This window comes from Pseudophryne corroboree, chromosome 6, assembly GCF_028390025.1.
Source record: "Pseudophryne corroboree isolate aPseCor3 chromosome 6, aPseCor3.hap2, whole genome shotgun sequence".
Lineage (NCBI taxonomy): Eukaryota > Metazoa > Chordata > Amphibia > Anura > Myobatrachidae > Pseudophryne > Pseudophryne corroboree.
The window spans coordinates 481,085,953-481,111,019 of record NC_086449.1 but is presented as its reverse complement, the minus strand read 5'-3'; the positions used below and the strand labels follow the sequence as shown (position 1 = coordinate 481,111,019).

The 25,067-nt window shown below is 42.8% G+C and overlaps 1 protein-coding gene across 1 annotated transcript in view; it reads right to left on the bottom strand.

The window, feature by feature from the left end:
- Positions 1–20,044: 20,044 nt before the first annotated feature.
- Positions 20,045–25,067, bottom strand: part of PPP1R3A (protein phosphatase 1 regulatory subunit 3A) — a 147,696-nt gene continuing 142,673 nt past the window's right edge. Inside the window, exon 4 of the mRNA XM_063927266.1 lies at positions 20,045–24,688. Coding sequence (XP_063783336.1) covers positions 22,364–24,688 — 2,325 coding nt within the window. The 3' untranslated portion in view covers positions 20,045–22,363. The remainder of the gene's footprint in view (positions 24,689–25,067) is intronic.

Here is a 25,067-nt window from a genome sequence, read left to right as displayed (position 1 = left end):
CTGTTTGTAACCACTGCAAAGTTGAATTTTCTTATCACTGGAGTACTTCGAGTCTGAAGTATCATTTAAATGCAATGATGCCAGCGAATCAACCACCCAAACAAACAGTGGAGGGAGGCTTCAGCAGACTACGTTGGATACAACGTTCAGCAGATGTACTAAGTCTGGAGAAGTATAGATAAACAAAAGCAATAAAAGCTAATTAATAACATAGCGAAGTGGATAGCTACAAACTGCAGGCCGATAAGTATTGTGGAAGATGTCGGTCTGAGGAACGTTCTTAGGATCACAATGAATGACAGCACGTATGGGCCTCCCTCAAGACGCACCATCACAAGCAGAATACATGACTTGTATGAAAAGGAGAGGACTACAAAAGCAATGGCATTACAATGGTGTTCATTCCGAGTTGTTCGCTCGCTAGCTGCTTTTAGCAGCATTGCACACACTAGGCCGCCACCCTCTGGGAGTGTATCTTAGCATAGCAGAATTGCGAACGAAAGATTAGCATAATTGCTACTAAATAATTCCTTGCAGTTTCTGAGTAGCTCCAGACCTACTCCTAGATTACGATCAGCTCGGTCCGTTTAGTTCCTGGTTTGACGTCACAAACACGCCCTGCGTTTGGTCAGCCACTCCCCCGTTTCTCCAGACACTCCTGCGTTTTTGCCTGACACGCCTGCGTTTTTTAGCACACTCCCGGAAAACGCTCAGTTACCACCCAGAAACGCCCCTTTCCTGTCAATCATTCACCGATCAGCAGTGCGACTGAAAAGCGCAGCACGAACAACAGCAAAACTGCTAAGTTTTTAGTTAAATAACTAAGCACATGCGCGCTGCGTACCATGCGCATGCGCATTTAGCAGCAAATCGCAGCATAGCAAAAATCAGCAACGAGCGAACAACTCGGAATGACCCCCAATGTGCACCACATGTTGCTCTCACTGGAGATTACTTGACATCGCTGGGTAACCATAATTACCTCGGAGTTACAGTGCATTATATTGATGAACAGTGGGAGCTACATTCACATACTCTGACTGTAATGAAAACAGAAGAGAGACATTTTGCTGAAACGTGCGCAGAACACTTTATTCATGTTGCATTCATCTGAACATTTAAAATATATCTGTCCAATCTGTCTGGTGGGAACAAAATACGGGAAAGTATGAGAGCAAATGACAATCAACCATTTCTTCCCAAGCACTGGAAAACAGACAATGGTCATTCAGACAAATTGATTAAATCCGTTAGATATAATAAATTTCTCCAAACAATTGTTTTTGTCTGTTTTCCAGTGTTTGGGAGCAAATTGTTGATTGTTATTTGCTCTCATACATTACCAGATTTTTGCTCGACCACTTCACCTCACTCTAACAGGGACACTTGCTACTGAACATAGGAGCAGATGTACTAAGTCTGGAGAAGGGACAAAGAAGTGATAAAGCAGTGATAAGTGCAAGGTGATAACGCACCAGCTAGTCAGCTCCTAATGGTGCCCATACATTTGTGAGATATTAGGTGCTATCCTTCGATTTCGCCAGCATCTGTGAGAGAAATCGAAGGATTCCATGCACATTTAAGGTCTCATGATAGTATGTGCTACACATAATATTTCTCGCATCGCAGTGCGATCGCATGTGTTTTTTTAACACATGCAATATATCACAGAGGCCGCTCCCACTTGGCGGTGACGTGCCCATCATGTGATTACCATGCAATCTATCGCATTATCACATGGTAATCACTTTGGCAGTTCAGGTGCGATTTCATCACACCTGAACTGCCGGTGTGATGTCCTGCGATGTCGCGAGGCATCGCACAAGTGTATGGGGGCCATAACTGTCATTTTTCAAATCCGTATTGACTGGTGCGTTATCACCTTGCACTTATCACTTCTTTATCCCTTCTCCAGGCTTGATACATCTGCCCCAAAGACTGTTTATGCTGCTCGCTGATAAAAATTTTTTTTTTTCCCTACTGGTACCTGTTCATAAAAACAAAACAAAAAACAGATTTAGATTTATAAATGTTAACATTACATTAATGTTTTACTTTTAAAGTTGTGAGAAATATATTTTATTTTTAATTTTAACGTTTTTTAAATGCTATTTTGTAAAGGGAATACTGCAAACCAAATGTTATTGCACTGTTGTTCATATAGAAGTACTAAAAGTGCACAATACACCACTTTTGAATTCATTATTGACTTTTGTGCTTAACAATACGTTTAATCGCAATTAATCGCGGAAAATCCTGCGATTAATCGCGATTAAAAATTGTAATCGTTGCCCAGCACTAATATATATATGTTTAAATTGCAAAAAGTTTTTCAATTAAAATAACCATTAAGGAAACATATACATACTGTATATGCCAGTATTCCTGAAGATGATAAGATGTTTAATTGAAAAATATATAATATAAAACTGTAAAAGGTACTGTACAGGTGTAAAAAATGGGATAGAGTTGGGAAGTGCCCCTCTCATTATACTGTCTTCACAATGTTCCAATGGAAGGTCTTAATATTAATTTCTGAGGTTTCATAAAAATGCCTCAGGATGTTTGTGACATGTGATAGAGTTTTTTTTTTTATAATAGAATACCCTCATAATATTTATGGATAATCATTCATATGTCATGAACATGCATCTTGCATTTCCTTTTCCAATTAGTAGCAAATGGTGAAAAATTATGCCTTGCTAAAAATCCTTATTTTTAAATTCCTTTTCATATAACATAATAGTAATAAGAGTACCCTACTTCGCAAGTTACTGATATTATTTTTAAATATGCACTTTTTCCTTTTTATTAATTACTGCCTTAATGTTTATTTCATTTTTTTAATTCAAACTTTAAAGTTATGGGAGACTGAGTGCAAAAGATAAGTGGTGGGGTTGGGACAGATGCATACAGTGGTTCACATCATCCAGAAAAACAGACATGGTCAATACATACTGTAAGTAGAGAAGAAAAACTGATAACAGCTTTATATATTAGAGATGTGCAGCAGGCACTTTTCGTGTTTTGTGTTTTGGTTCTAATTTCCTGCTCGTGTTTTGGTTGTGGCTTGGTTTTGCCAAAACCACCCTTTCGTGTCTTGTTTTTGGTTTTGGATCTGGATGATTTTAAAAAAAACAAACATAAAAACAGCTAAAATCACAGAATGTGGGGGTAATTTTGCTCCTACTGTATTATTAACCTCAATAACATTAATTTCCATTAATTTCCAGTCTATTCTGAACACTGAACACCTCACAATATTGTTTTTAGGCCAAAAAGTTGCACCGAGGTGGCTGTATGACTAAGCTAAGCTAAACAAATGTGCGGCACAAACACCTGGCAGATCTAGAGGTGGCACTGCAGTTGCAGACAGGATGGCACTTAAAAAAACTAGGCCCCAAACAGCACATCATACAAAGATGAAAAAGAGGTGCAATGAGGTAGCTGTATGACTAAGCTAAGCGACACAAACAATTGGCCCATCTAGGAGTGGTATTGCAGTGTCAGACAGGATGGCACATATAAAAAAAATAGTACCCAAACAGCACATCATGCAAAGAAGTAAAAGAGGGCAATGAGGTAGCTGTATGACTAAGCTAAGCGACACAAGGATGCGTCACAAACAACTGGCCCATCTAGGGTTGGCACTGCAATCCTACTGCACTAATGGCGGATACCGGATGCACATCTGACACCAGCATAGTTGTTATGGCCTCAGTTATCCGCTTTGCAACAGGGTATATATATATATATATATATAGCCAGAAACAGTAGGCGGCACTCAGAGTCTCAATAAATTGGTGTAAAACGACCCGTGTTTATTTCAACGTTTCGGGGGTCGTACCCCCGTCTTCAGGAAACACTGGCTGTATAAGGATTGATACTCCTTGAGGAGGGCACCCGAGCAAGCACCCAGGTGGAGAGAGAGTGCCGGACTGCAGCGAGGAGTATATATATATATATATATATATATATATAGCAGGATCACTGGAATTATACGGCAGGATCACTGGACTTATACGGCAGTACCGCTGGACATATACGGCAGTATCGATGGACATATACCGCAGGATCACTGGACATATACGTCAGGATCACTGGACATATATACGGCAGTACCACTGGACATCTATGGCAGCACAGGGACACCACCACTGGACTGATGCAGGACAACACAGCACCACTGCAATGGACTGGACTTATACAGCAGCACTGGACATATGGCAGCAGAGGACACCACCACTGTGACTGGACTGATGCAGCACAACACACCTCCACTGGACTGATACAGCACAACACACCACCACTGGACTGGACTTATACAGCAGCACTGGACATATGGCAGCAGAGGACACCACCACTGTGACTGGACTGATGCAGCACAAGACACTACCACTGAATTGATGCAGCACAACACAGCAACACTGTAAGGGACTTATACAGCAGCACTAGACATATGGCAGCAGAGGACACAACCACTGTGACTGGACAGATGCAGCACAAGACACGGGCACTGAGGACACTGAGGACGGAGACACGTCCTCTCTCTACACTCTCCAATGCTGGAGTGAAAATGGCGGGGATGCGCGGCTCCTTATATGGAATCCAAACCCCGCGAGAATCCAACAGTGGGATGATGACTCGTTCTGGTTTCCGAGTCAGGCGGGAAAACCTAAGCCTGACTCGGATCCGGGCTCGTGACGTGAACATGGGAATCTTAGCTGAATGGGGCAGAAACACAGAGATTTGGGGGTAAACTTTCTAAAGGTAGGTTTTGGCTCTAATTTTCAATACGTACCAACACTGGTGGACATTGATGGATTTTAAAAGTGTAAAAACTGAATATTTGTCATTGGATATCTGCTTCAAATGAAATTGTTCAATTGACCATGTTGTCAATTGTTTTTTGCAGCTGTAAGTTGGTTTTGAACATTCAGTTCAAATTTGACGGCAACTAGAGGTTCTAAAACCATGGCCAAATTAAGGTTTGTAGGAGTCCCATTGCAACAAACTTGTTAGGCCCCCACTAATCAAATTGTTAGAAAGGTATGCTTACAATGTTATTAAAAATGATAAAAAGTATGTGTAAATGCTCACAGCACCAGTAATGCACTGTAGTGCCCCCAGTTCACATATTACAACACAGAAGCCCCAGTTCACATATGCCACTGTGACCCCCACATTTGGTGATGTAACTATATGTGGGGATCATGCGCAAACGCAGGCATTCTAGAGGGGGGTTTCCAAATGTTTGATATTAAAGTGATTGTTGTCAGCCCATGAAGGATGCAATTAGCATATAACAAGCTATAGTATTTTCCAAACAAAGTGCAATTTATGTAATACAGTACTTCAGACATATACAAGCCCAATAATCATGGTAAGCCACTTACCAAATTCTCCCTCTGATGCGATGATTGGTCCATAGACACACACCACACACACACACACACACACACACACACACACACACACACACACCAGACTTATTAGGAAAATCTACTGCCACTTGGCACGTGCAGCAGCTTTAATCCGCCCTTTATACTGTATGTAGTGGCTGCTGGTCAGTCTGTGATGAGGGTGGGTTTCTTGGCAACTGGAAACCCCCCTGCATTTGCCTTAGAGATGAGTGGTTCAGATTACATTTAATCAGAGCCCTCCTTGCACTTCCCAGAATTCTGGTTTATGAAGACTGGCTTGCCTTTAAACCATAATGAGTCCATGCCATTGGTAGCGGGATTTTTTTTCCAGATATGAAATGTGGATAGCTACCATTAATATTGTGTGTTTATTTTAGTGAGTGGTTTGGATTTAGGAAATCCTAATGTGCCTGAACTTCTGGGATTTAAGTCAATCTGAGTGCTGGCTCGGGTTTACCTGCCAGGCTCAGATTCCAAATTGATGCAAAATGTCATCCTCCCAGCACTGGATTCTCGCAGATTTTGGATTCTATATAAAGACCACGTGGCAGTGACTCTGTGTCATTTCACTACAGTTATGCTGTTGTGTGCTGCTCTGAGCTCTGCTGTGTCCATCATCAAGTGGCTGTGCTGTGTCCATCGCCCCCCAAAAAACTAAAAATTAATACTTTTTTAAATTTGTACAACCTGTGTGTGCTGTACTCCACTGCGTTTGTTCATGTACATAGTGTATTTAAGTCCTGTGACTCCATGCAGTGTGAGCTGAGCTGCGAGTTAAAAAAGAAAAAGAATAAAAAAATGTATAATTTGTCAGTTCTGTTCTTTTCACTGTACCCCAGTATGCTGTCCCCCAGTATGCTTTGTTCACTTTATGTATATATAAAAGTGGTCCGACTCCACACAGTGTGTGTTGAAATTCGAGTTGAAAAATGGGTAACGATCAGTTTAGAGAAGAGCAGGAGAAGTAAGCCAATGCTATCGCTGCAGCTGCTGTCTCCAGTTATGACGATACTAGTCCTTCAATGTCATCTACTAAAGTCGATACCCAAGGGCATCTCAAATAAAAAAATATACAAATGAGTGCACATGTGCCATCACGCTCATCTCTGAATGAGCCCTGTGGAGTGATCCAGCACATGCATGGTTAACCTGTGTTAACCTGTCAAAAGCAATAAAGTTTTACTGAAGACAGTGAAAAAAAATTAAAAGAACCCCCAGCATGCTAAGGCAAAGCAAGATTAAGAGGGTGATGCAGGGCATACTGTACCATGGGCCCCCCTCTATCAGGGGGCCCCCAACCAGAGCACACTGATATCACTAGCATTCCCTCTTATGCAGCAGCAGAACCAAACATCCAGAGTGTGAGCAGGACAGTATGCAGTGCAGGCAGAGACACAAGAGTATCAGATTTCATGAACTATCGATGGAGCTTCCCAACCAGAGGAGAGAAGGGTGGAGAGAGCTGTAAGTGACATAGGGTGGGATCCCTGTGTCACTTACAGCTCTCTCCACACCTGGGTGTCTGAGACCTGTGTAACCTGTTATCTAATGTGGGTCTACACACACACACACACACACACACACACACACACACACACACACACACACACACACTCATCCTGAGTCCAGTATGTAAGTAGTACAGAGCCTGCTGCTATTTTTTCAAGTGACAAGATAAATTATAGGTTTTATTTTATCTGTGTATTTTAAGGTTGTTTAAGTTGTCTTTGTTCCACTGCAAGAACATTTTATAAAATAGTTGTCTTTAAATTAAATCTAATATACACCATTGGGCTAAATTTACTCTACACCAGTGGTTCTCAAACTCGGTCCTCAGGACCCCACACAGTGCATGTTTTGCAGGTAACCCAGCAAGTGCACAGGTGTATTCATTTCTTACTGACACATTTTAAAAGGTCCACAGGTGGAGCTAATTAGGGTGGTTATTCCGAGTTGTTCGCTCGTTGCCGATTTTCGCTATATTGCGATTAGTCGCTTAATGCGCATGCGCAAGGTTCGCAGAGCGCATGCGCTTAGTTATTTTACACAAAAGTTAGGTATTTTACTCATGGCATAACGAGGAATTTTCATTGTTCTGGTGATCGCACTGTGATTTACAGGAAGTGGGTGTTTCTGGGCGGAAACTGGCCGTTTTCTGGGAGTGTGTGAAAAAACGCTGGCGTTTCTGGGAAAAACGCGGGAGTGTCTGAAGAAACGGGGGAGTGTCTGGGCGAACGCTGGGTGTGTTTGTGACGTCAAACCAGGAACGAAACTGACTGAACTGATCGCAACGTCTGAGTACGTCTGGAGCTACTCAGAAACTGCTATGAATTTTCTATTCGCAATTGTGCTAATCTTTCGTTCGCAATTCTGCTAAGCTAAGATACACTCCCAGAGGGCGGCGGCTTAGCGCGTGCAATGCTACTAAAAGCAGCTAGCGAGCGAACCACTCAGAATGAGGGCCTATGTCACTTGTGATTCTGTGAGGAGACCTGTAAAACTTGCACCGTGTGGGGTCCTGAGGACCGAGTTTGAGAACCTGTACTCTACACAATCCATACATCCCAACATGACCCATTCCAGGAGGGACAAAATGCTTTCTACCTAGACTCCCTTCTTAAGTATGATTGCAATCACCTGTGTTGAAACATCTGTCTTATCAATTAAATAGTTCAACACAGGTGACTACAATCATATATTAAGAGGGAAGTCCATGTAAAGAGCATTTTGTCCCTCCTGGAATGGGTCATGTTGGGAGGTATGCACAATCTTATACACAGCCCCCTCCCCCACCCCCCTTACACCAGGGCCCAAATGTCTAAAGTGCCCCAGGCACCCTCAAGGCTTAATCCGGCCCTGTACTAAGGAATCGCCAATGCCATACCAGAGCTGCTGTTACAGGACAGTCACGTTTGGAGCTCCAATGAGGGGAACCGGTAAGCGTGATTGATTCTTGAAGTGATGTCGAAACATTTACCTACAATTGTATACATATAAATATTTGCTATGTTTAGGTACAATAAGTGAATATATCAATATAATAATGTCCAAGTTTTTTTTATCATCCATCAATCCATGAAAATTGACACTAAAAAAATCTAAAAATAAGGTTTGTTAAGGTGGGAAATTAGCCATCATATCAAAACACATAAAAATGAAGGTTACTGTTTATATATAAAACATTACAATTTTATGTAAATCATGATAGCTATCTTCAAGGTGGTTTAATGCAACATTAGACAGCAGTAGTGCTCTGTTGATAATCAGTGTCTACGTGCATTCTTAAAAATAGCTTGCCTCTTGTATGATGCAGGAGGCCAACATTTGATGAGCAGTTCCAGGTGTATGAATGTCCGCATCATCCAAATGAAAAGGTCATGGCAACAGTTGCTACTATCAGATTCCTGACAGTTTCTGCCATGTGATGTCTGATATTGTTCTGGAGTAATATGCTGCTGAGCTCATGCATCCAGCCAGCAATTCTGACATGACAAATAATATTTGCTGATAATGATTACGACGTTAGTCTGAATCTGTTATCTGGAGTCTCTATTTAATTTTTTGCTCTGTTTAAAATTCACTATTTTATGCTGAATATAAATTTAGAAGAATGGAGTGTGGGTGAACACTGGATATGGAAAATTATTAGGAAAATCTGGGTTTAAGTAAAGATACATAATAAGGCATTTAAATCAGCATTAAAATTATGCCTTTTATGTATCATTTACAACAGTATTTTATTTGCTCAAGTAAATGCCTTGCAATAAATATAATTAGCATACGTATACATGGCATAACATTAATATGAAGTACACTATATTTCCTATACGATATACCCTATGATTTACTCACAATTTAAAAAACTCCTGACCATGGGGGTCATTCCGAGTTGATCGCTCATTGACGATTTTCGCAACGGAGCGATTAAGGCAAAAATGCGCATGCGCATGGTACGCAGTGCGCATGCGCTAAGTATTTTAGCACAAAACTTAGTAGATTTACTCACGTCCGAACGAAGAATTTTCCTCGTTGAAGTGATCGGAGTGTGATTGACAGGGAGTGGGTGTTTCTGGGCGGAAACTGTCCATTTTCTGGGAGTGTGCGGAAAAACACAGGCGTGCCAGGATAAAACGTGGGAGTGTCTGGAGAAACGGGGGAGTGGCTGGCCGAACGCAGGGCGTGTTTGTGACATCAAACCAGGAACGAAACGGCCTGAGCTGATCGCAGTGTAGGAGTAAGTCTCGAGCCACTCAGAAACTGCTAAGAATTTTCAATTCACAATTCTGCTAATCTTTCGTTCGCTATTCTGCTAAGCTAAGATACACTCCCAGAGGGCGGCGGCCTAGCATGTGCAATGCTGCTAAAATCTGCTAGCGAGCGATCAACTCGGAATGACCCCCCATATTCAGGTTGACTAGCAGATTCTGCTAATAAGTATGATCACATGCTGGGGGCCGCCCATTACAGGGCAAGGCCACCCAGCATGCCAAGTCTTGCCCAGCATTGCAATCACAATCTAATTGCGTTCACATCACTGTCCTTGGGATTGCGGCAACCCCCCTGTATACACAACATGACTGCACCAAGGACATTTTATTCATTGGAGCGGCAGCATGTGACCCTGCCCCAAAACTGATCTGGCTATGCATTCATTGGCTGGACCACTCCCCCAAAAGGCTGCAATGCCATCCCCCCAACGCCCGCCACTGTTAATCAAAATAAGATTGCATCCTCCCTGTATGTGATTGAATGTTGACCACCACGCACATGCTTTAGCACTGCTGTGCATGCACGGATGGCCGAAATCAGCCGAACGGTGTGTGTGCAGCAGTAGCGACTGCTGCTGAATGACCTCCTCCATCTCACATTCTCTATATTACTTTATTTTCTTGTTCATCACTCATTCACAGGGACATTTTTACAGAGGAGGGGGCCTGTGTGCAGACTCCAGGTGGGCCCCCTCCTCTTCACGACCAGGGTCTACAGCGCATGTGCAGGTCTCTGGAAACATGGCACCTGCCATATTCCAGAGACTAGGGGGTTATTTAGTATTGAATGTATATAAAATGCATTCACATTTCCCCAGGCATTGAGGGCAGAGAGATGCGATCACATCTCAGTAAAGCGAATGCATCTTCCTGATTGACAGGCAGAGGAATTCGTGGGACATTCAGGGGCGGTGACACGGCAAGGAAATCGGCAGTGGGTCAGCACCATTTTTGGGGCGGCCACGTGACGTCACACACGGCCACTGCATCCATCGCAACCAGTTGCAGTTTTGCTAATTTAGCAAAACTGCAACTGATCCTGAATAGGCCCTCAAATTCCTACTGCATATGCGCAATAACCAATTGCCTGCAATTTTTTACTGTGGTTGGAGCGCTGACGCAGGACTCTGGAATAGTAAGTAATAAAATATAGAAACATAGAATTTGATGGCAGATGAGAACCACACATTGCATATGGGTGCAATGTGTGCGGTGTCAGCCCCCCGGGGTGCACTGCACACATTGCACCCATTATAGAAACGCCAATGCTTATTCATTGTAAATAAATACATACTTTTGTACAATTGCATATGCTTGATAGTGTTATGTGAAGTGTGTAACAGTATATTGTCTGGCAGTCTTCGGGACTTTGATAGCAGAAAATACATGATAGTGAATACAATCTTCCTTAATTATTTTAGCTACCCTTATAGTAAGGTGAGCTACAGTATACAGAACTAATAATAATCACTTTGGGCAACTTACTGTGCTAAGTAGTGATGTTTGAAAATATGTAATTTGTCATAGGTCAAGCATTAGCAGGAGTGGATTGGGGTGGAGATTTCTTGAAGCAGCCGTAATGGATATGGAGTCTGTTAAAGGGGGGGGGGGGGGGTTTATCAAGGGGGAGGGATATTCCCTCCTCATATAGACTGATTCTGAGTTGGATCCTTGTCTGTGCCTTTTGCTGCAGTTGTATCTGTGACTTTAATGCAACTACAAGAGGTGTAGAAGTTATAGAGGGAACAAGGCAGTGAAACGTGTAAGGTTAATGAGTGACAGAGGCTATGGTGGAAATTTGCTATGGTCCAAAATCCATTCGAGTTTACTTTTTTTTTCTAAGTGGCACCTTGGGAATTTAGTAAACACAAATCTCGACACTGCTGGGAATATTTGTATTGAGATACACTGCCGACCACACAATTATGAATCATTAGACCATCAGTCAAACGCAGCTGTTATTTTATACAACACGGGAATTCGTATTCTGAATCACGTGTTTTGATAGTCATGCACGGATCAGTGAGATCCGTGCATGTTTCTCTGTGTAAAAGTGTCTGAAATAGTTAAAAATGAAAATTGCGTGGGGACCCCCTCCTGAACACTACCAGCCCCAGGGCCCTTTGAGCAGATCCTGGTTGTTAAAATACCGGGGAAAAATAGCGTAGGGTTCCCCAGCATTTATACAACCAGCACCGGGCTCTTGGTCTGGTCCTGGTTCCAAAAATATGGGGGACAAAAGAAGTAGTGGTCCCCCGTATCTTTGAAACCAGCACCGGACTCCACTAGCCAGGGAGATAATGCCACAGCCGGAGGACACATTTATATTGGGCCCTGCGGCTGTTGCATTACCCCCCCCCCCCCCCCCCCACACACACACACACACACACACAACTAGTCACCCCTGGCGGGGGTTATCTGGGGCAGTGGGGACCCTTTAAATCAAGGGGTCCCCCCCTCCAGGCACCCAGGGGGCAGTGGTGAAGCCCGAGGCTGTCCCCAGCACCCCCAGGTGGTGGGTATGGGCTGATAGCCATTAAAAGTGTAAAAAAAAGAATATTGTCTTTTGCTGTGGAACTACAAGTCCCAGCAAGCCTCCCACATGCTGTTACTTGGAGAACCACAAGTACCAGCATGTGGGGAATTAACGGGTCCACTGGTACCTGTAGTTCCACAACAACAAAAATATTAAAAAAAACCACAACACACCGTGACAGTAAAGTTTTAATAAAACACACTTACACACTCACACATACTAGAGATAAGGGGTTTCGGTTCTCAGAGAACCGAACCCTACCGAACTTTGCCTTCTGAGCCAGGATCTGAGTAAGGCTCTGGTTTTTCCACCTGACTCAGAAACCCGAATGTGGCAAAACGTCATCATCCCGCTGTCAGATTCTCGAGGGATTTGGATTCCATATAAGGAGCCGCGCATCGTGGCCATTTTCACTCCAGTCTCAGAGAGTGTATAGAGAGGACGTGTCCTCAGTGTTCAGTGTCTGTGTGGGGGCGGGAAAGTGGGGTGGCAAGTGTTGTGCTACTCAGTCCAGTCCTGTGTAGTCACTCAGTGTATTGTGCTGCATCAGTCCAGGCAGTCACAGTGTTGGTGTTCTCTGCTGCCATATATCCAGTGTAGCTGTATAAAGTGGTGCTGTGTTGTGCAGACCAGTCCAGTGTTGTCAGTGTATTGTGCTGCATCAGTCCAGCCAGTCACAGTGTTGGTGTTCTCTGCTGCCATATATCCAGTGTAGCTGTATAAAGTGGTGCTGTGTTGTGCAGACCAGTGGTAGTGTCCTGTCTCATCAGTAATTCCAGTGACGATATATGCTGCTGCTATATGTCCACTGCTGCAGTATAATAATTATAACAACAACCTGTTGTGCTGCATCAGACCAGTGGTAGTGTCCTGTCTCATCAGTAATTCCAGTGACGATATACGCTGCTGCTATATGTCCACTGCTGCAGTATAATAATTATAACAACAACAACCTGTTGTGCTGCATCAGACCAGTGGTAGTGTCCTGTCTCATCAGTAATTCCAGTGACGATATATGCTGCTGCCATATGTCTACTGTTGCAGTATAATAATTATAACAACAACCTGTTGTGCTGCATCAGACCAGTGGTAGTGTCCTGTCTCATCAGTAATTCCAGTGATGATATATGCTGCTGCTATATGTCCACTGCTGCAGTATAATAATTATAACAACAACCTGTTGTGCTGCATCAGACCAGTGGTAGTGTCCTGTCTCATCAGTCATTCCAGTCATTCCTGTGCCGCATATTGTCTCATATAACTCCCAAAAAATAATGGAGAACAAAAATTTTGAGGAGAAAATATTGAAAGATCAAGAAGAACCACTTCCTCCTAGTGCTGAAGCTGCTGTCACTAGCCATGACATAGACAATGAAATGCCATCAACGTCGTCTGCCAAGGCCAATGCCCAATGTGATAGTAGAGGGCATGTAAAATCCAAAAAGCAAAAGTTCAGTAAACAGAACCAAAAAAAGAAATTTAAATCATCTGAGGAGAAATGTAAACTTGCCAATATGCCATTTACGACACGGAGTGGCAAGGAACGGCTGAGGCCCTGGTCTATGTTCATGGCTAGTGGTTCAGCTTCACATGACGATGGAAGCCCTCATCTTCTTCAGTGGAATGCACTCCCCTGCTCCATTAGACTCTCCCCGACCTTGCAAAGCTTCAAACGGGCACTAAAAGCCCACCTATTCATCAAAGCATACCCTCCCGATGCATAACCCAGTCCTGAAACTGCGCCTCCACCCCCCTGCCTCATGCCGTGAACATCTCAGCTTTGCCTGCATACTGCCATCAGGCTAACTCCCGCTTGCCTACACCTCTTGTCATCTGTCTGTCTCCCCTCCCCACGAGATTGATAGCTCTTCAGGGCCCTCTTTCCTCTTGTTATCTAAGCCCTTGTCTCGACACATTTCACTCGCAGCTCTCCCCTACTCAACAACCATCTTTACCTTGCTAGTAAAGGCTCATCTCCATCTATGGCCACCAGCCTCTAGTAGCACGATAAACACTCCCTCAATACTTACATCTTAGCTGTATTATGTCTTGAGAATGTGTGGTGCTCTATGTTACCTGTATTCTATTACTGTATTGCTATGTTTTGTCTCCCAGGACTGTCTTTTGTACGGCACTGCGAAACACATGTGGCGCCTTATAAATAAAATGTAATAATAATAATAATAATCCTCCCGCTAGACAAATTAAAAGAGTTAAGCTGGAAAGAGCACAAAAAAGAACTGTGCGCTCTGAGATGATATCACAAATCCCCAAGGAGAGTCCAAGTGTGTTGGCGGTTGCGATGCCTGACCTTCCCAACACTGGACGGGAAGAGGTGGCTCCTTCCACCATTTGCACGCCCCCTGCAAGTGCTGGAAGGAGCACCCACAGTCCAGTTCCTGATATTCAAATTGAAGATGTCACTGTTGAAGTACACCAGGATAAGGATATGGGTGTTGCTGGCGCTGAAGAGGAAGTTGACGATGAGGATTCTGATGGTGATGTGGTTTGTTTAAGTCAGGCACCGGGGGAGACACCTGTTGTCCTTGGGATGAAGAAGCCCATTGTGATGCCTGGGAAACGACCAAAAAAGCCACCTCTTCGGTGTGGAATTATTTCTCCACAAATCCAGACAACAGGTGTCAAGCCATCTGTTGCCTCTGTCAATCTGTAATAAGTAGGGGTAAGGATGTTAACCACCTAGGAACATCCTCCCTTATACGTCACCTGCTGCGCATTCATCAGAAGTCAGTGTCAAGTTGTGAAACTTAGGGTAAGAGCATAAGCAGTCCACTGACACCTAAATCCCTTCTTCCTCCTGTACCCAAGCTCCTGCAAGCCACACCACCAACTCCCTCAACGTCAACTTCCTCCTCAGTCAGGAACATCCGTAGTCCTGCAGGCCATATCACTGTCAAGACTGAGGAGTTCTCTCCTAACCCGGGACTCCTCCGTAGGATCCTTGAGTGGTACGCCTGCTGTTGCTGCCGCTGCTGTTGTTGCTGCTGGGAGTCGATCGTCATCCCAGAGGGGAAGTCGTAAGACCGATTGTACTACTTCCAGTAAGCAATTGACTGTCCAACAGTCCTTTGTGAGGAAGATGAAATATGACAGCAGTCATCCTTTTGCAAAGTGGATAACTGAGGCCTTGACAGCTATGTTGGTGTTAGAGGTGCATCCGGTATCCACCATTAGTTCAGTGGCACTTAGAGATTTGATGGAGATAGTGTGTCCCCGATATCAAATCCCATCTAGGTACCACTTCTCTAGGCAGGCAATACCGAGAATGCACACAGACGTCAGAAAAAGAGTCACCAGTGTCCTACAAAATGTGGTTGTATCCAGTGTCCACTTAACCACAGACATGTGGACAAGTGGAACAGGGCATACTAAGGACTATATGACTGTAACAGCCCACTGGGTAGATGTATGGCCTCCCGCTGCAACAACAGCAGCTGCACCAGTAGCAGCATCTTGCAAACGCCAACTCATTCCAAGGCAGGCTACGCTATGTATCACCACTTTCCATAAGAGGCACACAGCTGACAATCTCTTATGGAAACTGAGGAACATCATCGCAGAATGTGTTACCCCAATTGGACTCTCCTGGGGATTTGTGATATTGGACAACGCCACCAATATTGGAGGTCATTCCGAGTTGTTCGCTCGGTAAAAATCTTCGCATCGCAGCGATTTTCCGCTTAATGCGCATGCGCAATGTTCGCACTGCGACTGCGCCAAGTAAATTTGCTATGCAGTTAGGAATTTTACTCACGGCTTTTTTATCGTTCTGGCGATCGTAATGTGATTGACAGGAAATGGGTGTTACTGGGCGGAAACAGGCCGTTTTATGGGCGTGTGGGAAAAAACGCTACCGTTTCCGGAAAAAACGCAGGAGTGGCCGGAGAAACGGGGGAGTGTCTGGGCGAACGCTGGGTGTGTTTGTGACGTCAAACCAGGAACGACAAGCAGTGAAATGATCGCAGATGCCGAGTAAGTCTGGAGCTACTCAGAAACTGCTACGAGGTGTGTAATCGCAATATTGCGAATACATCGTTCACAATTTTAAGATGCTAAGATTCACTCCCAGTAGGCGGCGGCTTAGCATGAGCAAATCTGCTAAAATCCGCTTGCGAGCGACCAACTCGGAATGACCTCCATTGTGCGTGCATTACATCTGGGCAAATTACAGCATGTCCCATGTTTTGCACATACAAATTATTTGGTGGTGCAGAATTATTTGAAAAATGACAGGGGTGTGCAGGAGATGCTGTCGGTGGCCCGGAAAATTGTGGGCCACTTTTGGCATTTTGCCACCGCGTGCTGAAGACTGGAGTGCCAGCAAACACTCCTGAACCTGCCCCACCATCAACTGAAGCAAGAGGTGGTAACGAGGTGGAATTCAACACTCTATATGCTTCAGAGGATGGAGGAGCAGCAAAAGGCCATTCAAGCCTATACATCCACCTACGATATAGGCAAAGGAGGGGTAATGCACCTGACTCAAGCCCAGTGGAGAATGATTTCCGTCTTGTGCAAGGATCTCCAACCCTTCGAACTTGCCACACGTTAAGTCAGTTCAGACACTGCCAGCTTGAGTCAGGTCATTCCCCTCATCAGGCTTTTGCAGAAGCAGCTGGAGAAATTGAAGGAGGAGCTAAGACGGAGCGATTCCGCAAAATATGTGGGACTTGTGGATGGGGCTCTTCATTTGCTTTGCCAGGATTCAAGGGTGGTCAATCTGTTAAAAACAGAGCACTACATTCTGGCCACCGTGCTCAATCCTAGGTTTAAAGCCTATGCGGTATCTCTCTTTCCAGCAGTGGTGCAGAGGTGCAAAAACCGGGATTTTTAGTAAATTGTCAACTCCTCCTTCAATTTCTCCCATCACTGGGGCTGCAAGGAAAAGGATAACATTTCCTAGCCCACCCGCTGGCGGTGATGCAGGGAAGTCAGGAGCGATAGCTGACATCTGGTCTGGACTGAATGACCTGCCAACGATTACTGACATGTCTACTGTCACTGCATATGATTCTGTCACCATTGAAAGAATGGTGGAGGATTATATGAGTGACAGCATCCAAGTAGGCATGTCAGACAGTCCATACTGGCAGGAAAAAGAGGCAATTTGGAGGGCCTTGCACAAACTGGCTTTATTTTACCTAAGTTGCCCCCCTCCAGTGTGTATTCCGAAAGAGTGTTTTGTGCAGCCGGTAACCTTGTCAGCGATCGGCGTAGGAGGTTACTTCCACTAAATGTGGAGAAGATGATGTTCATCAAAATGAATTATAAATTCCTCCGGGAAGACCTGTACCAGCAATTGCCTCCAGAAAGGGACCTGTGAGGGTGGATTCCAGTGGGGACAAATTAATACTCAGTGAGGAGGATGTACACGGTGAAAGGGGTGAGGAATCGGAGGATGATAATAAGGTCGACATCTTGCCTCTGTAGAGCTAGTTTGTGCTAGGAGAGATTGATTGGTTTGTTTGGGCCCCCACCAAAAAAGAAGCAGTCATTTCAGCCACAGTCGTGTGCAGACCCTGTTGCTGAAATGATTGGTTTGTTAAAGTGTGCATGTCCTGTTTATACAACATAAGGGTGGGTGGGAGGGCCCAAGGACAATTCCATCTTGCACCTCTTTTTCTTCTTTGCATCATGTGCTGTTTGGGGACTAGTTTTTTTAAGTGCCATCCTGTCTGTAACTGCAGTGCCACTCCTAGATGGGCCAGGTGTTTGTGCCGCACACTTGTGTCGCTTAGTTTAGTCATCCAGCTATTTCATTGCATCTCTTTTTCTTCTTTGCATCATGTGCTGTTTGGGGCCTATTTTTTAAATCTGCCATCCTGTCTGCCACTGCAGTGCCACTCCTAGATGGGCCAGGTGTTTGTGCCGCACACTTGTGTCGCTTAGCTTAGTCATCCAGCTACCTCATTGCACCTCTTTTTCTTCTTTGCATCATGTGCTGTTTGGGGCCTATTTTTTAAATCTGCCATCCTGTCTCTAACTGCAGTTCCACTCCTAGATGGGCCAGGTGTTTGTGCCGCACACTTGTGTCGCTTAGCTTGGCGATCCAGTTACCTAATTGCACTGCTTTTTCTTCTTTGCATCATGTGCTGTTTGGGGACTAGTTTTTGAATAGTGCCATCTTGTCTGCAACTGAAGTGCCACTCCTAGATGGGCCAGGTGTTTGTGCCGCACACTTGTGTCGCTTAGCTTAGTCCTACAGCCACCTCTGTGCAACTTTTAGGCCTAAAAACAATATTGTGAGGTGTGAGGTGTTCAGAATAGACTGGAAATTAGTGATGAGCGGATTCGGTTTTACTCGGTTTTACTCGGTTTTACTCGGTTCTCAAAACGGCATCTTATTGGCTCACGGATGTCACGTGTTTTGGATAGCCAATAAGATGCCGTTTTGAGAACCGAGTAAAACCGAGTAAAACCGAGTAAAACCGAACCTCGCTCATCACTACTGGAAATGAGTGGAAATGAATGTTATTGAGGTTAATAATACCGTAGGAGCAAAATTACCCCCAAATTCTGTGATTTTAGCTGTTTTTATCAAAAATTATCCAGATCCAAAACAAAAACAAAAACACGAAAGGGTGGTTTTGGCAAAACCAAGCCAAAACCAAAACACGAAAATGGAATTAGAACCAAAGCCAAAACACAAAACACGAAAAGTATCCGCCGCACATCTCTAAATTACATACATATCTACCTACATCCCATGCCGCCATTCACGTCCACTTGTCCATGTAGAATCCAATAGGGTACCTGTAAAAAAAAATGTATATACTCACACAAAATCCTGTGTAGATCGGTCCTCTTCTTTCCTTGTAGGCATCCATGGGTTAAAAAACAAACAAACTGAAAATTCAGAACCACGCAACTAAAGGGTATCTATGTTTACACATGGATCCCCTTTCCCTGAATGCCGGGAACCCCCATGACTGCTGTCACTAGAGGACCCGGCAGCCAATCAGGGAGCGCCATGTCATAGCGCTCTCCTGATTGGCTGTGCACTCCTGGCCTGTCAATCAGACGGAGCGCACCGGCTATAATAGAGGATTGCGATCCTCCATTATAGCCAATGGTGGGACCTTTGCAGTTTGCTGCTAGCCGCGAGGTTAATTGAGGTCACCCTCAAGAGTGACCTTAATTAACCTTTCTACCCTGGCAATTTGCAGTGTGATTTGGGAGGGTGGGGCTAAAATTGCAGTCTGCAGCTCCATTTAGAGGTAAAAATTGGTCTGTCGGGGGTTGGGGGGGTTCTTGGTACTCAGAACTCACCCCATGAAACACTGCCATACAGGTCATTGTGACCATATATGCAATCTCATATAATACTACTACTCATAGATAGAAATGCAGTTGTGCATAGCATTATTAGCTGTTTAGCACTTTTATAAATGATCCCAATAGTGATAGGACGCTTCCAAAAGAGACAGTTTTTACCCCACATGCAAAATAATAAATGTGTTTGCACCCCTTGCATTACAACATGGTTTGTGCAGGTGCAAAGATACTGGCTTTTTTTTTTTTTTTTGCTTCCAACTCAGAATCAGCCCCACTATGTGCTCTTCTGGACTATCAGCCATTTTATTATACCTTTCTATTTACTTTTACTTTCTACATAATGCACAAAGCGCTGTCCATTTAATCAATAAAAAGATTACAGGCCCACTTTCAGGTACAGAAAGTGCAATTAGCAGTCACCACCAGGTAACATTGTGGTGCTGTATGTTTTTAGTTTTCTGTTATTTGGATATTGTAGCTACATTTAAAAAAATATATTTTCAAGCATGAAACTCACACTGTTTAGTTGGTACCTGAATTTTTATTGAAATATAGTGTAGAGAACAATTTCTCTCCAAACAACCTTTGTGATAACATAACAATTAAATGGTGTGAAACAGATACATAATACATTTCTATTCTATGTCATAAGGACACAGTACACCTTGATGTAGAAGTATATCAAGAATACAGTATGCCCCTCCACAGGAAACTTCACAGAAAAAAAATGTATATATATTTGCCTTTATGCAGAGTTGTGCACATCTTGCGATGCCATCGCTCTCTGTGTATCATTATCTTCTTACTAGTGATCATCATCATCCTATACTAGATGCAGAGCCACAACTAGGGGTCTGCGATTGGTGTGTTTGCACGGATACAGGGCAATGAGTGGCACCATTGCTGTCCCACAGCCCTTACTTTTCGGCTAATATGGTGCCTGGAATGGCACCCTGCAGCCAGTATCCCTGATGAAGTACTGCCCTATTATGCCACTGACTAGATGCAAAATATACCCCCCAAAACAGTCATATTAACATTTAAGTCCAACTCTGCGTAGCCCCACAGTTGTGTCAGCACACCCTTACTTAACTTTGCTTACATGAGAACACCTTGTCACAATCACAACCCTGACATAAGTCTAGATTCAATTGAAATGCATACAATTCTGAATCGTCCAAACTTGCATGTGCTCAGTTCTGCAGTATGATAATACACAAGATACGATCCGCAAACAGGCTTGCCTTCAACTCAGGCACCTTAACACTAAGGTACAGTATTGGCACTTACTATTGTGTCCTCTAAAAAATCAGTAATCATTCAATTTTTTGCTGCATATTTTCACTTCCATAACCCAGTTACAGATGCTTTAATATTAAATCCTAGAACAAAAACTGCTATTGTAGTGCAGTGGCCAATATTACTATTATTAAACTACTGTGTAGCCTTTACTACGTTCTTTGTATGGTACCATTCTTTAGCCTTTCATTTCTTCGAGAAGACAATAAGCATATTGTGGATTGTTACATAAGAAACATTACAACACATGTACTGTACATAATATTGTACTTTAACCTAAATGACAACACATTAGCTTAGTATCACACAAACTCCATTCAATTGCAGGAACTGTACGTTTCACATAGATCACTCTATTAAAGGAAAATACATAAGGTACAAGTAATGCCAATCTTGTAACAAAACACACATTACAAAAATGATGAAGTACATGATCTATTATGCTTGTGGTTCTCAACCTTATTTTAAAAAAAACAAAACACAAAAAAACCTGAATGTTTTGTAAATCTCCAAGCAGGTGCACAGGTGAATACATTGGTTGAAAGAATGTAATTTTGGATTAGCACACCTATACCACTATATACTATTGGTGTAATCTGCCTTTGCTGCTACGACACCGCTAAATGATACTGGCAAGCCTTGAGGAGAAGGTTGAGGTCCAATGCACATGTTCACTACACAAATAACATAAAATATTCATCTACAGCTGTTCTAGATATTAACTAACATGTTCGAGCATTTTACAATTTCAAATATTTTTATAATATGGTCCTTTCTCAAACAGTGATAAGTAGTGAATTCTGATAGTCTCTTAAAATGAATAAGTACTGCCACCAAGGGCCTGATTCAGCGGTGCACACAAACTGTGCCCTATTTTGATGTTCGCGTAGTTGAGAGATTATGTGACAATGTACATGCGCTACCCTGAGTGTACGCACAAAGGTGCAGGGCAGTACGGATGGTGTAATGGTTAGCATTACTGCCTCACAGCACTGAGGTCATGGGTTCCATTCTCACCATGGCCCTAACTGTGCGGAGTTTGTATATTCTCCCCGTACTTGTGTGGGTTTCCGCTGGGTACTCCGGTTTCCTCCCACAATCCAAAAATATACCGGTAGGTTAATTGGCTCCCAACAAAAATTAACCCTAGTGGGATTGTGTCTGTGTGTACATGTGATAGGGAATATAAACTGTAAGCTCCACTGGGGCAGGGAAAGATGTGAATGGGCAAAATATTATCTGTACAGCGCTGCGGAATATGTGTGCGCTATACAATGGTGCACCAATGGTTTACTGCTTAGAACCACCAGCAGTATTACAGCATGCACAGGTGCTAAAAGTGGTCAGGGCTTGTGCAGTGAGTCGCATGGTAGTATACAAGGACAAGGCTGAAACTAGCATTTTCATATTATCACACCAGCGACTCCAACAACAGACATTAGAGCAGACACAGTCATGTCCTCCTCTGAATCAGGCCCAAAGTCCACTAATCCCTTGGCATAATGTATGTGTGCTGATTAAATTCTTATCCACAATTGTTGTTACTCCTTCCTAACAGGTTTTTCACCTCTGTCTCCTTCCCAGTACAGCCAGTATAATGAGAAAAGATAGAGGGCAAAACATACCAGGAAGTCATAATGATACATAAGGCCGGAAAACACCACAAACATTATAAAACACAAAACCTTGGAGCTTACATGATTGATATTCAAGGGCTCTGCGGCCTCTGTATCTGACTGAGTTTGCTGATGTGGTTCAGTTTCATAATCATCAGAGTGATAATAATATTGTGTATACTCTAGTTTATTTTGCTCTTCTGTTTCACTGCACTGATCTACACCTTCATCATCAGGCTCACTGATAAGGATAGATGGTCCTACAATAACATCCCCCACACTAGCCTGTACAGTGTCTATGTTTATGCTACGCTCTGTTATAGTTAGCTCTGGAAGGTCTTTGAGTTCTACAGCTTCATTTTTATCTGTGGAAATGACATTGCAGTCATCCCGCAAACTCATATCTATATCATCACTCAACGCAGCAAAGCTATTATTGGACTGAGTTATAGGTTCAGCGTCTGACTGGTGTACATTACTTTCTTCATCTGAACTATTTGACCTGGGCTCAAATTGAAGCTCATATTGTTCTTTGGAAACATATTTATCACCCTCATGAAGTGTATGAATTATATCTTCAGAGAAATATTTAAATTTACTGGTATTTATCTGTTCACCCTCTTGATTTTTATCAACGCTCATGCTGCCAATAGACATATGAATATCCACATTTTTTTCATTAGAAAGTTCTATGCTGGTCTCTGAAGCAGGTATATATTTTTGCTCTGACTCTTCTGCAATTTCTTCTTGAGGATATAGGTTTCCACGATCACAAATATCCATATATGAAGGTTTGCTGTCTTCTCTACCTTGAGAATGTGTTTGACTTTGACCTTTTTCTTCCGTTATCTTAGCAATGATGACCTTGTTTCCCTGTGTCATGTCACTTGGAATACATCCAAGTATTTTGTTCCATGTATGCAATGTGCTGTGGGTCACATTTTCAGCTGCACTGCTTGTTACAGAAGAGGGACACTCAAGCAATGATACTGGTTGGTGAGATAATTCCTTTTCTGTGTTATCATTGTCACAGGATCCAAGTGATGTTCTTTCTGTTTCACATGTATAAATTTCTTCCTCTTTATAGAGGGGATACTTAAAATCATACTGTTCCCCATTTTCTGATAAAACCACATCTTTATTATATATTTCACCATTTTTATCATCACAGCAACTAGTAGTGCTGTCTTGTGTTGTAACGTAATATTGTTTGGACAGTAGTGTAGGGATAGCTTGAGAATCAGAAAGGTCTGTGTCTGTTTCAGTAATAATATGTTCTTTTTCATCTGAAATCTCAGGGATTTCTACTACAGTTTTAGCATCTTTGCAAAAGGAAGTCATGAGATGTGTGTTTTGACTTAATTCTTCACCTGTGTCCATAACTTGGCTTTCTGTAAAGAGGTACAGATCATCTGGAGAAGCAATACTCAAACTTGCTTCTTTTGATACTGTGTGTTCATTATGAAAGACAGTGTTGTTAGAAAGATCACGAGAGACATCTGATTGTGAAAATGATATGTGACATTCCTGCTTCATATTATCTGTACTTATCATTAGGAGTTCATCATTCTCTTTTGGATTGTAAATAGAATTGTTATCTGACATCCTATGTTCTATTGTCTCAGTTTTAGTTATATCTCTTTGCTCATATTTTATTCTCTCTGTGTCATCTGTTGAAAAATATGGTACATTAGCTATATTTTGACTGTAACTTAGGTTAGCATTATCATCCAACATTTCTGTTAACTGCATAGCCTCAGCTTGTGGAAAAGATGTTGTTTCTGATGTTTCCTGAAAATGTTTATTTGTAATGTCCTCATTCTGCCATTCAACCATTGACCATTTCTCAGATTCCCTTTGTGGTATGTAATCCTTCACATCTGGTGAGATTTGTACTAGATTAGTTCTTTGTTTAGTTGAGACTGGATGATCCAAACTTAAAGCTTTCTCTTCTATTTCATATAGACATTCATCGTGATCTCCACAGTGATAATCAGCCACTTTCACAGAGATTAAGTCCTCATCTGTCAGTGATGGGGTGGCCTCAGCCAGTGGAAGACACACCCCAGTATTATCACATTCTTCTGGCTCCTGTATATGATATCCTACTGTGCTACTATATCTATCACTATAAAATTTAATTTCATCATCTAGTTGCCCTTCTTTTGGTAAAGTTGATTCTTCAGAATACCCTGTGTTGTTCTTTTCTTCAGAAGAAGTGATTCTGGCTTTCATGAGTCTTTGACTTAGCTGGAATGGAAAAAAAAACAATTAAAAATATATTAAAAAAATTATTTCATTTTATTTCTGGTTCATTTATAATGAAAGTAAACAGCATCTTTTATTGTATGCATGGCATAAACTGCATTTCCAAGTAGGTGCAACAAGGATCCTATGCTTTCCAACATAGGGGGATGCTCAAGCAGTTAGAGGACAATGATTTAGACATGTTTACTTTTATCTGATGGATGCAATAATTATACAAGGGTGGTTACATATCTTCACATAGACCATTCTTCATCACCTATGCATCACAAGCAGGTTAATAGATGCCAATCAATCCCCATACTAGTAAATAACCTAGAATCATACAGTACCTGTCATTACATTCCAGGCACTCTGAGTGTTG